At 38.3% G+C, this 17,912-nt stretch overlaps 1 protein-coding gene across 1 annotated transcript in view; it reads right to left on the bottom strand.

Annotated features, from left to right (window-relative positions):
* CAMK1D (calcium/calmodulin dependent protein kinase ID) overlaps positions 1 to 17,912 on the bottom strand; it is a 484,315-nt gene that overhangs the window by 12,584 nt on the left and 453,819 nt on the right. Inside the window, exons 7-8 of the mRNA XM_044677707.1 lie at positions 7,300 to 7,412; positions 5,637 to 5,715 (exon numbers count right to left, since the gene is read on the bottom strand). Of these exons, the coding sequence (XP_044533642.1) occupies positions 5,637 to 5,715; positions 7,300 to 7,412 (192 nt within the window). The remainder of the gene's footprint in view (positions 1 to 5,636; positions 5,716 to 7,299; positions 7,413 to 17,912) is intronic.

The following is a 17,912-nucleotide window of genomic DNA, read 5'->3' on the forward strand; positions in this document are numbered from 1 at the left end:
GGCAATGGGGGTCAAGTGACTTGCCCAGGGTCACACAGCTGGGAAGTGTCTGAGGCCAGATTTGAACCTAGGACCTCCCGTCTCTAGGCCTGACTCTCAATCCACTGAGCCACCCAGCTGCCCCCAAGACAACAACTTCTTAAAATTAGAATTAGACAATCAAAGGTAATGAAACCATAAGACATCAGGAAACAATAAGACAACATTTTTAAAAATGAAAAAGATAGAAGAAAATTTAAAATATGACCAATCTGGAAAATAGATCCAGGGAGATATAAGAATCTAAGAATCATTGGAATCTCTGAAAGTCACAATAAAAAAAGCCTAGAAACCATATTAGATGAAATTATCAAGAAAAAGTGACCTGATATCTTCAAAGAGAGAAAATAGAAATTCAGAGAATTTATCAATATCCACCTGAAATAGCCTCCAAAATAAAATACCCCAGGACTATTGTAATCAAATTCCGGTATTCTCAGGCACAGGAAAAAGTACTCCAAGTAGCCAAAAGAAAACAATTCAAATAGTGAGGAGCCACAATCAGGGTTACAAAGGACCTAGCAGCTTCTACATTAAAGGACCAGAAGGCAAGGAATATAATAGTCCAAAAGGAAAAGGATTTAGGACAACAACCTAGAATTATATCTTCAGCAAAACTGAGCACCAATCCTCCAGGAGGAAAAACTCATGTCTAATGAAAGAGTGAAATTTACAACTTTCCTGATCAACAAAAACAGCTAAGAAGAAAAATTGATGAGCAAAATAGGCAATCAAGAGAAGCATAAAAAGGAAATGTGAAAACTTAAGGGTTTTGATAAGGTTGAATAGAATACTTTTATATATGGCAAGATGATAATGTAAATAATTAAAATATCTATGATACTTGAAAAAAGGTAAGATACCTAAAGCACACAAGATACCTAAAGTACCTAAGATACTTAAGAATTTTGTCACTATTAGAGCAATGAAAAGGAATATACATAGAAAGAAGGAAGGAAGCTAAGAGAGGATGGGAAAGAGGAACACATAAAGAGAAGAGAAAAGGAGAGACAGAAGATGGTAAACTCCCTCTTATAATGAGGTATGTAAATGGCAAATACAGTAGAGAAGATGGATGGTGGTGACTATGACTAAACCTTACTCTCATCAGAACTACCTCAGAGTGAGAATAACACCCATACTCAGTCTGCTATAGAAACTCTTACCCTAAAGGGTAGGAGGGAAGGAAGAATGGGACAAAGCAGGGTGAATTGGCGAAGGGGTTGTCAAAAACAAAACATCTGTCAACAGGGAAAGGCTTAAAGAAGGAGAGAGAAGAATAAATAGGGGGGAAATAAGATGGAGGGAAACCCACAAATAGTAATCATAACTATGAATATAAATGAAATGAATTTACCCATAAAAAGGAAAAGGATAGTAGAATGGATTAAAAACCAGAACCCTACAATATTCTGTCAAGAAAAACATTTAAAACAGGGAGACACACAAAGAGTTAAAGTAAGAGGCTGGAGTGGAATCTACTATGACTCTGCTAAAAAAAGAATCAGGGGGAGGAATTATGTTCTTAAAGCAAAAGTAAAAACTGACCTAGTCAAAAAATATAAAGAAGGAAATTACATCATGATAAAAGGTACCATTAACAATGAAGTAACATCAATATTAAACATACATGCACCAAATGGCATAGTGTCCAGATTCCTAAAGTAAAAGTTACATAAGTTTCAGGAAGAAATAGACAATAAAATGTTACTATTGGAGTACCTCAATCTTCCTCTCTCAGAAGTAGATAAATCCAGCCAAAAAACAAACAAGAAAGAAGTTAAGGAGGTAAATAGAATTTTAGAAAAAAATGGATATGATAGACCTCTGGAGAAAACTGAATGGGAATAGAAAGAAATATACCTTTTCCTTAGAAGTACATTGCACCTTCACAAAAATCCACCACAAAATAGTTCATAAAAACCTCACATTTCAAATGTAGAAAAGCAGAAATATTATATGCATGCTTTTCAGATGATAACCCAAGAAAAACTAAAAATCAACAAAGGGCATCAGAAAGACTAACAATTAATTGGAAACTAAATAATTTTATCCTAAAGAACCCTTATGTCAAAGAACAAATTATAGAAACAGTTAATAATTTCATTAAAGAAAACAATAATGAGGAGACAACAAAAATGGTCAAAGGATATGCACTAGCTGTTCTCTAAGGAAGAAATTAAAATTATCCATAGTCATGAAAAAATGTTCCAAATCACTATTGATTATAGAAATGCAAATTAAAATAGCTCTGAGATATCACTTTATACCTGCCAGGTTAGCCAATTTGACCAAAAAGGAAAATGATAAATGGAAGGAATATGGGAAAATTGGGACACTGATGCACTGCTGGTAGAACTGTGAACTGATATAATCATTATGGAGAGCAATATGGAAATAGGCTCAAAAGGCCATAGAACTATACATACCTTTTGACTCATCAAAGAGAGCAGAGATAAAGGAAAAGGACCTACTTTCATCAAAATATTTTTAGCAGTTATTTTTGCAGTGGCAAAGTGGAAACTGAGGGAGTATCTCTCACTTGGGGAGTGGCTGAACAAGTTGTGGTGTATGGTCGTAATGGAAACTATTGTACTATAAGAAACAATGAACAGGATGACTTCAGAAAAACCTGGAAAGAATTGTATGAACTAATGCAAAGTGAGTTGAATAGAATCAGGAGAATACTATACACAGTAATGGAAATATCATATGATGATCAACTGTGAGGGACTAAACCATTATCAGGAAACCAAGTTTCCAAGATAATCACAAAAGAATCATGATAAAAATGCCATCCACAACTAAAGCAGAAACTGTTGGAATCTTGAGTGCAGATCATAGCAGGACATCTTCCACTATATTTCCTTCATGAGATTTCTATTATATGTGTGATATGTGTCTTCTATTATAATATGATTAATATAGAAGTATGTATTGCACAAAAGTACAGGTATAACCTATATCATACTATTCACTGCTTGGGGTAAGGGAGACTAGGGAGGGAGAAAATTTGAATTTTAAAATATCAAAAAGTGTTTCTACATGTAACAGAAAAAATTAAAATTAAAAAATTAATTTCATACAGTTCCTTCTTTTTGGCTTTTAATTTTTAATAATTTTTACTTCTAATCAATAGCTAATACAGCTAATCACAAACAACTAATTTTGAAATGAATGATGTCATATTTGTTATTTCCTATCTTGTAATAGTCAGTTCTATAATTTTTATTGATTCCTCACTAAGTCTATGCTCTTCCAACTAAAAATACACCAGGACGCTTGATTGATAAGACATTGAAGTTAAAGCTTCCAAGCTCAAGCTTCCATCAGCTCAGTTTCTTTGCTATTAAGAATTTACAGTTGGCAACTCCAAGCCTGATTCATTTCTTAATCCTAAATAATTTTTCCAATACTTATTTCTTTATCTATTTGATATCCTACACAGTGTCTACTTTTATACACCAGCTCATTAAGTGTCAAGGTATGCAGAGACACGGTCTACAGTTAAGTTCTTTGTAGATGTTCTCTGCTTTTTCTCTACAAATGATCCTAGCATAGAAGTTTCAGTTATTTCTCTGGTGGTCTTTTTGCTTTTGCCTATCATTAGCACTATAAGGTGAGATGACTAAGTGACCCATGAACAGATATTTTACTTTTCCCATTTACATGTAAAAACCTTTTTAAATCCTTATTTTTTTTGAGTTTCAAATACCTTCTGTCTCTTCCTTCCTCCTTCCTTGAGATAGTGTATAATCTTATATAGATTTTACATGTGCAATCATGTAAACATTTCCCCATATTAGTCATTTTGTGGAAGAGAATTTGAACAAAAAAAACCCTAAAAAAGATGAAGAAAGAAAGTAAAATATCAATCGTTCTTATCTGCATTTAGGCTCAATCAGTTCATTCTCTGAAGGTGGATGATATTTTTCATTATGAGACTGAGATTATTTTGGATCATTGTATTGCTCAGAATAGCTAAGTAATCATTTACAGTTGGACATCATACAATATTGCTGTTACTGTGTACAGCATTCTCCTGGTTCCATTGCATTCACTTGAGTTTCCATCAGTTTATGTAAGTCTTCTAGATTTTTCTAATATCAGCCTGCTCCTCCTTTCATATAGAATAATAATAAAATTGATAGTTTTCATTGCTTTTGGGTACATGATAGAAACAACTCCATCAACTTCTTCATTTGCCTCTCTGAGGAGAACCTGTAAGACCTCCTTACACATTTAGCTATCATTTCTTTATGTTTTCTATTACAATTTATAGCAAGAAAATGGGTAAGCTTATGTTGTTCTCATAGTACTTAAGGACTCATTTGTCCTTGAACAAAGGGATTTAATTTCAAGTTAAATGAATGTTTATAGATGTTTTAAAATTAAATTAAGCTCCCTTCCTCCCTTTCTGCCATCCTAGCACCATCACTATGGAAACAGAAAAAAGAGATGGACAGATAGAACTAGAGGACATTTTTTGCTTTTCTTTTTTTTCCCTTATATATCCAGAGCCAAAGAATTCATCACCAGTGGCCAGACTGTTGGTGATGAGTCTCCATATTTTGATAAATTAGCCTTTAGAAAGATGCTACATTTTGTCGCCTGATCCATATTTGAAACCTTTTAGTCTTGATGAAATTTGTGAGGGCTTATCAATATAGGTAATGAATATGTAATTAAAAGGGAATTGCTCCTTATAGGACAGATGGATTCTATAACTATATGTCCTTTACATTATAAATATAGTACGGCACAGCACTATTTAAGGAATCCTAAGGTGACTCTTACTGTAGACTGAAAAATCCTTTTTTGCCCAGTGAATAACAATCTCTTTTTAAAAAATCTTTTCTGAGTTCATTCAGATTTCCATATATCAGGGTTACTTAAATCAGGGAACATATGCCTGAATAGTCCACTTTTGCAGGGGTAGGAGCATTGGTTTGGTGAATTGGAAGATGGGTTTGAGTGTCTCTGACACTAGCCATGTGGTCACAGACGGGTCACTCATCTTTCTCAGCCTCAGCTTTCTAATCCACAAAATAGGAATTTGCTTTTCATATATTTTAGTCACTTACAATTCTGTGACCCCACTTGAGGTTTTATTGGCAAAGATACTGGCCATTTCCTTCTCCAGGTGAGGAAACTGAGGCAAAGAGGGTTAAGTGACTTGCTCAAGGTCACAGAGCTAGTAAGTCTCTGAGGCTGGATTTGAACTTGGGTTTTCCTGATTCTAGGCCTGGTGCTCCATCCATTTTGCTACCTACCTATTGGGAATAGTGTCATATATTGTCAGTCTCACAGGGTTTTATGAATGCAAGTTAATGCTAAGGGACTGATTGTCCAAGAAGTGGATATTGTTTCTCTTGCTGCTTTTTAGCCAATTAGCTCCTCATTAACACCTACCAGAGGGGGTACAGAGGGTGGAGGGGGAAAGGAAGTCAAGATTTGGCTTAGGGAGAAGAATAAAAATCTTGGTTATGATAAGGTATGATGATAACCTATAGATTCCATAATTGAGATCTCCCAATTACTACTGTAGTGAAAAAGAATTTGGCAATTATTATCTTCTACAGTGTGATTTTTCTTACCAAGGGTGCCGAGCTGCCTGCTCACACGTATATCTTTTATTGGGATCTTTCTCCATCAAATTCCGAATGAAATCTTTAGCTGTTGGGGAAAAAGAATTGGTGAATCTGATTTGTACCTTAAAATATGGCTACATAAGGGCAGCTAGGTGGCTCAGTGGATTAAGAGCCAGATAGGTCTTGGGTTCAAATCTAAGATCAGGCACTTCCTGGGCAAGTCACTTAACCCCCATTGCCTAGCCCTTACCACTCTTCTACCTTATAACCAATACAAAGTATTGATTCTAAGATGGAAAGTAAGGCTTTTTAAAAAGATGGGACTCCATGATGCCACCAAAAACTAGGATCATATTTATGACATTAAGCTTTCTAAATTCTAATCACACAGTTGGCAGCAGTTGCAAATTACACAGTACCAATATCTGAGAAAGGAGCAGCTATGAAACAGGCATTAGAGGGATCATCCATTGAGTCAATGGCAGAGCAAGGACTAGAAGCCACATTCTTTTCCTTCTAGAACTGAACCTTCTCTACATAAGACTGCATTGTTTTTTGCTCAAAGAAAAGAATTACAGAAATCCTCATTTGTTGTAAAATCAACTTGCCAAATTTCAGTGGAATGGAAAATGTCATTACCGGTGTCCTATATACAATGGTGGTCATGCTTTGTAAGGAACATTAGCAGAAAGCTGTTTAGTGATGTGCTCCACCATTCTGTATTTTAAATCAGGGCTTGTGGGCAACACTAGTTTGTGGGCTCTGAAGGCAGGTTATGGTTTGCCAACTCACCTCTGTTTTAGATTCAGAGAATAATGTGGCATCAAGCGGGTGAGTTACATCATTTCACAACAAAAGTCAGCAAACCTGGTGCAGTCATGGCTGGCCACTGCTTTGGGCAAGAAGTGAATCCTTTCTTTTTACTCTCTTTAATTTTTTAGACTTTGCCACTTCATCTTCATTGGAAACTCCCCATGGATCCTAGATGAACTTAGCTTAGGGCCCTATATACAGTTGGTGTGTTAAATGCATGCTGACTGGATGCCAAATAATGAACTGAGTAAGTTCTGAATAAGTCATTGAAGCAGGGGCAACCTGGAATTATTGGAGGAGAAATATTCTAGCTGGAGTTCTTGGAGAAGGGGCAACTTAGATCTTTAATAGGTCTGGCTACTTTTGTTATTGTTGTTCAGTCATTTCAGTCATGCCTGACTCTTCATGACTCCTTTTTGGTGTTTCTTCGCAAAGATACTGGAGTGCTCATTTTACAGATGAGGAAGCTGAGGCAAAGAGGGTTAAGTGACTTGCCCAGGGTTGCACAGCCACCAAGAGTCTGAGACTGGATTTAAACTCAGGAAGGTGACTCATCCTTACTTTATTTCAGTACTCATCCACTGTGTGACCTAACTGCCTTTGGTTACTTTATCTAAGACACTTAATAAGAAGGAATAATTCCCTCTAGCAAACTCCAGATCAGTACATCCTTAGTGATGGCTTTTCCCTTGACAAGCCTACTCTCGGCTTTGCACAAGGCTCTCCCGGAGGTTTGGGGAATGCGTAGTACATGTGGATTTTAATGAGATCCTCAGAAATGATGGGGCCCTAATGGCAACAAGTGGCTGGCCAGGAAAATGGCAAGTCTGAACCCTCAGGAAGGTTGGCTACTTACCAGAATCTGAGATGTCATCCCAATAAGGGGAGTCAAATTCATATTCCGCCTTGAGAATCTGCTCAAAAAGTTTGGAGTCATTTTCATCATAGAAGGGAGGATAACCACAGAGCCTGAAAGACACAGTGTGACAAGGATCTGAAAGAGCTGGATCACAAGCGAGATGGATTTTGCATTTTGATGAGAACAAAGGAGATTTTTAAATTTGATCAAAAAATGTTTAAAGCCACAAAGAAAACTTCAGAAAGTATTACATACATTCTCTAGGTAAAAGGATCAATATGAATTCTATTTTAGTTAATTAAATAGTAAGAAGATATAAGTCCCAGTGTTTGATACTCAGTGAAAAAAATGCACTTATTTAGCACAACTCTAATTTTCCATGTTATGGGAAGGAAGGAAACATTTCTAAGGCACCTACTATGTGTCAGGAACCGTCCTAAGTGCATTACAAATATTATCTTATTTGATCTTCCCGAGAAGGTTTTTCTCATCTGAGAAGTCACAGGAACAGTGAGTGTAGCCAAAAAGGGATGGATTGGCATACCAGAAGCATTAGTATAGGTTTAATATTTGTTTCTACAGCAAGATGTGGAAAGCAGGGGATAAGGGCAAGAGCTAGAAGTTAGAGAAGAGAGGCATGTGGGAGAAGAGCAGATATCAAGAAGCAGAAAGGACACAGAAGAATGGGTGGAAGAGGATGTATGATTTGATTGGTCTGAAGCTGTCTTCATATAGTAAATGGGCTAAGTTAGACTGAAGCACTCACCAATTAAGACAGCATGGTCCTAGCGTGGGAGTTCCAAAACTCCCCAGGGCATGATCTACTTCCAATTTCTCTCCTTTCTAATATATCCTCTACAGAGCTGCCAAAATTATCTTCCTAAAGTCACCATGACATAGTCCACTCCCTGCCCTCAAGGATCCTCAGTGGCTCCCTAATGCTTCTAGAATGAAAAACAGATCTCACTCTGCTATTTAATGTTGCAAAATCTATTTCCAAGCCTATCTTTCCAGATTTATTTCATATTATTTGCTGCAGGCACTCTCTTTTTTTTGCCCCAATGACCTACTTGCCATTCCTGGAACTGTCTTCCATTTTCCCACATGTGTGAGTTTGCACAAGCTTCTCTTCATGCTTTCAATGCTCCCTCTCTCCTCCCTGAGTCCTCATAGAATCCCTAGCTTCCTTCAAAGCTAAGCTCAGCTGTTTACACATATTCAGCCTTTCCTCATTTTTCTAGATCATACTGTTTTCCTCTTCAATTAACTTGTGTTTACTTAGTTGTTGACATGTTGTATGCCTCAGGAGAATATCAGTTCCTTGAGGAATAGAAAATGACTTTTCCATTGTTTCATCTTTGGATCCCCAAGACCTAACTCTCTGCCTTGTACACAGTAGGTGTTTAATAAGTGTAAATAGTGAGTGGGTAATAGTCCGATTCAGTATCAAATGACAATGTTTGGTCTATTGCCCATGGACATCCTCCTCTGGAAGTCCTAACTCACCATGGGTAGGGGTTACTTGAGATTCTAGAAGGCTATGCTAGCTGAGCACAAGGGAAAGGCTTTGAGTACAGATGCCACGACAGACTCTGTGTATTGTATCAGGACCAGGCTAGAGATGTTTAGCAGTCTGGCAACAGGATGGATGATGACCTCTTACTACCATTTTTTTAATCTATGGAAATTACTTTTTTAAACATTTTTATTTTATTTTTTACCAATTACATGTAATAACACATTTCCACACAACTTTTCTTAATTTATATGATGGAAATTATCTCCCTTCTTCCCTTCCCTCTCCAATGCACGTTTTACATGTGTTATCAGGGCAAAACATATTTCCATGTTGTTCATTTTTGTAAGTGACCTACTAAGTTTGGAAGGACTCCTGGATTCATTGGGAGGGAAAGCACCCACATTGACAAAAATCACATTTCCTTGAAGCATTGGATTCTTTGGATCTGGCATTTAACTGAAACAACTTAGTGGGCTGCCATAGAAAAGGGTCAGGAGCTCCTGTGAATATCCTTGTTTTAAATGAGGGAACCCAGGATATTTGGCTTTTCTTTTCTGAGGTCCAGATGAATAAATGCCTCCATGTCTTCATTGTTCCTATTCCCTTGCATTCTTGCCCTACAGATGAGGCATAAACAAGGGAGGAGCAGATTTGCAATTGGAAGGCATAGAACATGCCAAACGTTCCAAACTTTTGAAGATGGCAGGGGAAGGAAAGGAACCCAGTTCCTTAAATATCAAAAATAGTAGGACAACAGATATCCCTTCTTCTACCTTCCCAGACAGATGGATAGTTTACCATATTTTTTATTGCTATTTGGTCATTTAAGCCATATCCAACTCTTTGTGATCCTATTTTGGGATTTTCTTGGCAAAGATACCAGAGTGGTTTGCCATTTCCTTCTCCAGCTCATTTTACAGAAGAGGAAAAGGCAAGCAAGGTTATTTGACTTGCCCGGGGGGCACACAGTAAGTGTCTGATGCCAGATTTGAACTCAAGTCCTCCTGACACCAGGCCTGGCACTCTATCCACTGTGCCACCTAGCTACTCCTCGGATTTAGACTACATGATCTTGAAAGTACCTCCTAGTTCTGATCATCTGTGATTGTTTTTTCTATAATTTTTTATAAAGCTAGATGTAAAAACCTGTAAAAATTATTTGGGGTGTGCTAGTCACACAATACAGTGGGGGACAAGATTTGGGTTTTGGAAACCACAGTAGGACAAGGGCAGGAGAGACATTCTCAACTGGCAGTAGTCAGTGGTGACCAAGATGGGGGAAAGCAGATGGGCTTAATTCTGGAAGCTGGGAAGTAAATACTTCAGGGGCTTGAAAACCTGGGGATTTGCAGTCAGTGGAAGAGCATGCGCAGAAACCAAGTCATAAATCTTTCTGTAAAGCTCAATTTTATCAAAGATACTGCCCTAGTCTGCTTTAATGAAACAAATAAGCAGGAATCAACAGGCCCCTTAAACTCCAAGGAATTAGGCTGTGGGCAAATAAGAAATTTATTAAAGATTTGAAATACAACTTTGTTAAACCTAATTCTTCAGGCTCACATAGCCAGAGGGCACACCACCACCCTGATATTGCTCACGAAGGAGAAGGCTTAGTGACATTTTTCCTGGCTGCAAGCTTTCCTGCAAACTGAAAGGGGTAAAAACCATTTATTCTAGTGAGGTTTATTTAGGGGGTAAATGCCTGGAAAATTTTGATTTCGCCCATTTTTTGTTTCTTGCTGGGAGGGGGCAGTGGGAGAGACAGACAGACAGTGATAGGCAAACAGAGAGAGACATAGAAAGAGACAGAGAAAAGGAAGAGGGAGGGAGGGGAACAACATGCTTTAGAAACCACTAAGCACATATTGATGTAAGCTTTAGGCAGCCAAAGGAATCCAGGACAGAGAGACTTGATACTTAAATATTTGCCATAATGAGCATTTGGTAGAACGTAAGTACATATAATGGGAAAGGCAGACATAAGAGAATGTGAATCCATCTTCGAAAATGTCCAGATTTTGGATAAGTGAGGTTTTGTTTCTCAAAGTGTTATTTTGGTTCATTTCGTTATCTGATGTTTCTTTTCCAAAGAGAAGTCCTTAGCAAAATTCTAAGAAAGATTCTTCTTGTATTAAATACCCTAGTGTGTGCCTCTTCTAACTCAGCTCTGTACTACATCGGAATGCTTCTATCTGCAGAGGGCAGAGGCAGGGAAAAAATGGACATGTGACTTGGAAACAAGTACATTATGCAGAAATTAAGGAAGATTGTTAAAACAGTAGAGTGGACAACCCACCAGACTTGTAGGGGCCCCTTTTCCCTTTTAAAAATGATAGGAGAGAGGTAGCCATGCAGTCTTGCTTAAAGGGAAATGAATGGAAGAGAAGATCATTTTGGCTTCTTTTTGTCCTTGTAAAATGACAGATTTAGAGCTGGAAAGGACCTTAGGAACCAACGAGTCCAATCCTTTCATCTTACAGATCAGGAAAATGAACGAATTGCCCAAGATCACAAGGTCGTAACAGATGCTACATTTAAACCCAGATCCTCTGACTGTCTCTCGCTCCATCTACTGCAGCCTCTTAGGAGAAGAACTTACTATAAAGAATTTCCTAAGTGTCTACTGTCTTGAACTTAGGAAACTTTAATTGCTTGTCATGGCTGTGGTTTATTTGACATCTGATCTCAGTACCTGTAATTGGCATCATTAACTGGTGTGAGATAAAGGGATTTTAGATTGCTGGTCCAAGTGGTGTACTGGCGAATGTTTAGTAATTAGCTCTAAAAGCAAAAAAAAAAAAAAAAAAGGTACACATGATATACTTTAAAGTTTAACCTGAATTATTTGCATTTTATCCCTCACTTTCTTCTCTCTCTCTCTCTTTTTTTTAAACCTTCACCTTCCATCTTAGAATCAAGTCATTAATTCAAAGGCAGAAGAGTGCTGAGGGCTAGGCAGTAGAGGTTAAATGACTTGCCCAGGGTCACACCTGAGGCCAGATTTGAACCCAGGTCCTCCCAATTCCAGACTTAGCACTCTCTCTAATGAGCCACCTAGCCACCCCAGCAGCTTTATTATTAACAAGCATTTGTTGAGTGCCCACTAAGTGGAAGACACTGTGCTAGGTGCAAACCCCAACAGCCTAGCCTTTGCTGGTCTTCTACCTTAGAACCAATAATTAGCATTGATTCTAAGAAAGTAAAGGTTTAAGATGATGATAATAATAATAATAATAATAATAATAATAAAGCTGCTTTTCTTTTGGCAATATAGCTCTTAACTGTGTATATTAAGAAAAGAAATAAAGTATATATCTGGCATTTGATCTAGGTATGCCATTGCCTAGTGATATTAAATATTGTTTCCCTTCTCCAGGGGAAGAATTCTATCCACTGTAGCTTACACAAAATGTCTGTCATATTGCATAAAGCAGAAGATCTTTAATGCATGTTAATATAAAATTCCACAATGGCCAATCACGAGTGATTCAGTAATGCATAATTTTTCTTGGAAACCATAACGCTATAATAACAGAAGAACTCTTATGAGGCCCCGTTAGTTTACTGTAGCAATTATGCTAAATTAAGTTATTATGTAACAGCCATCATATTTTTCCAGCTCGTTTGTCTTTCGTCCTATGTATCTGCGTCCCTAAAAGCCAACAAGTCTTCTGTGAGGATGTCTAAGCTGTCTTTTCCATCAGCTACTTCAGAATGAGCCTTAGCATACCCATGCAATTGCAAAGGAACAGAAGACTGTAAATAATCTAGTCTCTTGCAGGATGGTGCTCAGGGTCCTGCCCATGATAGAATCAGTACAGGGACTCTAAAGTCACCGTAAATTTGTCTCAAGAGATTTTTTAAAAGAAATCACTCTTAGTGGATCCAACCAGCAGTCCATAGATGAAGTCAGAGAAAAGTCCCAAGTTTTCTGAAATAAATAAAAAACCAAGTTCCAGCTGGCTCCATGTTAATTATAGTTGAATTTATGTAAAAGGCAACTACTTTTAGTCTCTTGTCCAAAAAGCAGGTGGTAAGAGAGCAGTTGAAGAGCCCCTCTCTCCATCCTGCACCTTTGTAACTCCTTCCTGAAAGATACTTATTTAAAGCAGGAGTTTGGGATTAAGGGGTCAAAAAAAGAGATATAAAACCTAGACCTTATCATCAAGGAATGCATTGTATTATTGAATAAGAATGATAAAGTATATGTACCTGCATAATAATCACACTGCAGACTTCCTCTTCACATAAAACTTGCTCTACCCAAGATTACAAAGGAAATTTCACTTCTCTGAATAAACTCCCATCTTTCCATTTCTCTCACAGCATCCTTCCTCCTTAGCTCTTCTTACCTTCATCTCAACCTCCAGGCACTCAGTCCTTTGTGGTCTACTACTCTTGTTCTCAATTTACTTCCCAGTCTTGACACCTTATTTAACCCTTTTAAGAAGCCATCATTCCCCACTCTTGAATCAATTGTCCCTTTGTCCTTCTGTTATTCTTGCTCTGCAAATCCTTATTGCTCAGCTTTTTCCACTATCTACTTCATCCCCTTCTGCTCCAAGCTAGAACAATGATGGTGAACCTTTTTGAGACCAGTGCCATGCCCTGCCCCACTCCATAATTGAGTGCTAAGCCCTGCCCCCTCCTTATCTTGTCCCCCCCAAACTCTCTTTCCCCAGACAGGGGAAGGGGGAAGCACCCCTACCAGGCTGCTGGGTGGAGGAGAGGATGAAGTGAGGAATGTCTTCAGTGAATATAGAAAGAGGACAAAGTGGCCCCAGCACCTCTCCCCTCCAGTTCTGCTACCTGTGAAATACCCACCTTAACCCCTGTGCATTCCCACTGGGATATTGGGCAGAAGGGTAAGTGATGTGAAAAAATGTCATCAGGCATGGTGGAGTGGGGGAGGGGAGCAGCTCTGCCCAAGTCCCTCTCCCTTTCTAGTAATAAACTCTGGGGGCAGGGGGAGCAGTGTGGTGCATGTGGCCACAGAGAGTGCTTTGCATGCCATCTTTGACACCTGTGCCATAGGTTCACCATCACTGTCCTAGAGTATTGCTGGAAGAGATCCCAAAATTGGGCTGACTAGGTCCATCAAAAATTCATGCTATTAAAAATCAAATGAGTCATTATTCATTCAATCAATCAACAAGAATTTATTAAGCATGTACTATCTGATAGGCACTGGGGACAAGAACAAAAATAGTCACTGGCTTGGATGTTCTCCAAGGGGAAATATATACACATGTAGTCAAGTCAGCACAATTTTGTTAAGTACCCACTATGTTCCAAATATATACATACATGTAATAGCCAGCTACTTGTTACACCAGAAGGTTTAAGGAAGAGAGGGAATAGGTAGAGTCATTCTCTTTTTCAAGGTCTCCTGTGTCATTGACTCTTCCTGCTAGGTAGTCAAAAAAGATATTGCTTTATAATACCCTAAATATTAAGAGTATTTCAGCACTGACCTGTGGCCAGTCAAAAGCAACCAGGGACTTAATCATTCTCAGAGCACTGAGGTGCTTAGCTGGTACACATGATCTGCTGGAAGCAAACAGGGCAGGCTTGCCCTGTTTTATAGGCATCTAGAAAGTAGATGCAAGATGATGGGGGTTAGGACCCTAGCAGGTAGGGGGATTGGGAAAGGTTTTATGTAGAAGATTGAACACAAGCTGAGTCTAGAAATAAGCTATTCATTCTAAGAGGCAGAGATGAGGAGGGGATACATTTCAGGCATGGGGGACAGCCCCTGAAAAATGATAGAGATGACAAATGAATGAAGAACTGTAAGAAGTCCAGTCAATTAAACTGTAGAGTGTTTGATGGGAAATAATGTGTAAGCAAACTGGAAAAGTAGTTTTACTAGTTTCCATTATAGGCTCCTTTCTCTCCCTTTTTATTCTACCCCATCCCCTGCCTTTTTTTAATGGTTGTTTCTTTGCCAAAACTAATCTCTTCACATATACATTTGATCTGATATCCTCCACCTAACCTTCCCTAACCTGCTTGACTATTCATTCTTTCTTTCTGTAATATTCAATTCATTCTTCTTCTTCTGGCTTCTTTCCCATTCTCTACATCTCCTCTGTGCTAAGCTAGATATAGGTACCTAAGTGGTACAATGGATAGAGTACTCACTGGGCCTAGAATCAGGAACATCTGAGTTCATATCTGACCTTTGACACTTACTAGTGATATAATATTGAGCAAGTCACTTAACCTTCCTGCTTCAGTTTCCTCAACTGTAAAATGGGGATCATTAATAGCAACAACCTTCCAGAGTTGTGGTGAGGATCAAATGAAATATGATCTGTAAAGTTGCTTAGCACAGTGTCTGGTACATAGAGGATACTTAATAAATGCTCATTCTCTTTCCTCTCTCCCCCAAATTCTATCATTGACCCAGCCATATCCTGAAATTATCATCCTCTAGCTCTCTTCCCTTCCATATTGACACTCAGTTGTGAGTCTTTTGCCACATACATAAACCTGTCCTTTGTTTGAAGCCTTGTGAACCTGAGTGTATTTAAGGGGAACTTAAAAATCACCACTAGTACGGAAGTGTCAAAGATACTGAAACTTCTTGATTCTACTTGGATGGGACAGGAGGAAATTAAATGCAATAAATGACAGGGCTCGAAAGTGTCCTGAAAGTATTTGAATAAGAAACAAGCCTCTGACACAAGAGTTATGGATAAATTTTCCCTTATTCAATCTGAAAATTGTATAAATGAATTGCTTGTTAGCTCAATAGTAGCCTAAAACATACCAATACTTTCTGTCCATCATGATAAGACTGATAGACTAACAAGATGGATTCCTTGATGGAATATAAAAGGCTTTGTGGAAAATTACTCAATTTGAAAACACTCCTCCCTCTCCCTCACTTTTAACCAATTATGCTCCCTGATGCACATATCCTGGTAGTAACATGATACCTTTTTAGGCATTTGACATAAGTTATCATCTATCAAAGTTCCTATTTTGACAAATGTTGCCTATAGTTAACATTTCATCTTCTTAGTACTAAACTGAGCAAATTCTGCTTGCATCAATTAAAAACGGAGGAGGTGCCATCATAACTGAAGGAATAAAAAGCCTCCAATTCCATCAATGCTTCATTGTTTAAGTTGTGTTTCCTTAGAGTCTGAAGTGAGAGGCTATGTGCAAAAACAATGATTTTGGTGCAAAGTGTTGGGTCTGCCTTTTCAATGTATATGCAAACAAACCAGAAAAGTAAATAATAAATTATTTTTCTTTGCTGGGAAAACATGCTTGATTTTCCCCAGGAGGGTTTCACTCCAGTATTAGTTGGCATCAGTTTCCTGCCTTTCCTTCCCAGGATTCAACACATGTCTGCTAAAGAGAATTGCCATTATTAGCATAGCTTAAGCATCTGTTGCCTGGGCCATTTCTGCACCCACTTTTGCTTTTCTTTTAATGAGATTCTGTTCCTTCAGAGAGTACAGAAGGAAAAAAAAACCAGATGGGCTTGCAAAAGGGAAACATTCCTTTAAACTGGGGTTGGGGGAAGGTAAGGAGGCAACTGGCCAGTATGGGACACGTAGCATTTCCTATTCAATTGTAAACATTTTACAATGTTCTAATTCAGGCTCTGTCTTAACATTTCTTAAGTAAAGCAACTTTTTGTGGAGGCAAAGAATTGGAAACTTGACAGGATGCCCATCAACTGGGGAATGGCTGAACAAGATCTGGGATGCATAATGGAATACTATTGTACTATAAGAGATGATGAGAAGAATGATTTAAGAAAAAAACTAGGAAGATCTACATGAACTGATGCAAAGTGAAGTGAGCAACACCATCAGAACATTGTACATAGTAAAATTATTATTTTTAAAAAAGAAGAAAAGCAAGACATTGCTTAAGGGACACACCTTTCCACTCATCCAATCCTACCTGTTTTTCAATACCTAGATAGAAGGGGGCAGCTGGGTGGCTCAGTAGATTGAGAGTCAGGCCTAGAGATGGGAGGTCCTAGGTTCAAATCTGGCCTCAGACACTTCCCAGCTGTGTAACCCTGGGCAAGTCACTTGACCTCCATTGCCCACCCTTACCACTCTTCCACCAAGGAGCCAATACACAGAAGTTAAGGTTTAAAAAAAATACCTAGATAGAGCCCTAAGTCTCCCTGAAGCCCAAGTGCACCCAAACTACTCTAGCCCAGGCTGATTTTTCACTTCTCTGAACTACTGCAGGTATAGTCAATACCATCCAATTTAGAAAATGCAAAATCATAGCATCTTAGAACTAGATGGGCCATCTGGTCTAACTCTTTTTCACTGTAAGAATTCTTTCTATTACAAGAAGGAAGGAAGCATTTATGAAGCTTGAACTATGTATGTAATATATACTACATAGTAGTTGTTTGATAGTGCTAATTGCCTTACAAATATTCTCTCATTTGATCTTCACAACAACTCTGAAAAATGTAAGTAGGTCCTATTATTATTCCCATTTGACAGTTGAGAAAACGAAGACAGAGAGAGGTGACTTGAATAGCTAGGGTAACAGTGTCTGAGTAAGTATCTCAGGGAGGGTTCGGACTCAGATCTTCCCGACTTCTAGACTAGGGCTCTATTCACCGTGACACCTAGATGCCTCTAAAAATGGTCATCTGCCCTTTCATCAAATATTTATGGTGATGGGGAGCTCATCCCAGTTTTAGAACACTTTACATGTTAAAAAGTTCTTCCTTCTACTGACCTCAATAATTCTACTTTCTTCATTTTTCTTAATTGTGCCCTTTGGAACTCTACAGATTGCCTTTCTGTAAGAGAGCCCTTAAATATTCGAAGATGGTAAACTTGAACTGGAGAGGTGTTATGGAGGAGTGGATAAAGAATTGGCTCTGGAGTCAGGAAGATCAATTCAAATCCCTCCTCTGGCACATACTGGCTATGTGATCCTTTACAAGCACCTCGACTTCTCAGTACTGCAGGGTTACTCTCAAAGGTTATAAATTGCAGAAAAAGTTCTGAACTTCACAGTAGAGGAAGTATCTTCATTGAGCCTATACCTGTATGGGAGCTTGAGCAATGGGCCTAGAATCAAGAAGACCTGA

This window comes from Gracilinanus agilis, chromosome 5 (assembly GCF_016433145.1).
Source record: "Gracilinanus agilis isolate LMUSP501 chromosome 5, AgileGrace, whole genome shotgun sequence".
Lineage (NCBI taxonomy): Eukaryota > Metazoa > Chordata > Mammalia > Didelphimorphia > Didelphidae > Gracilinanus > Gracilinanus agilis.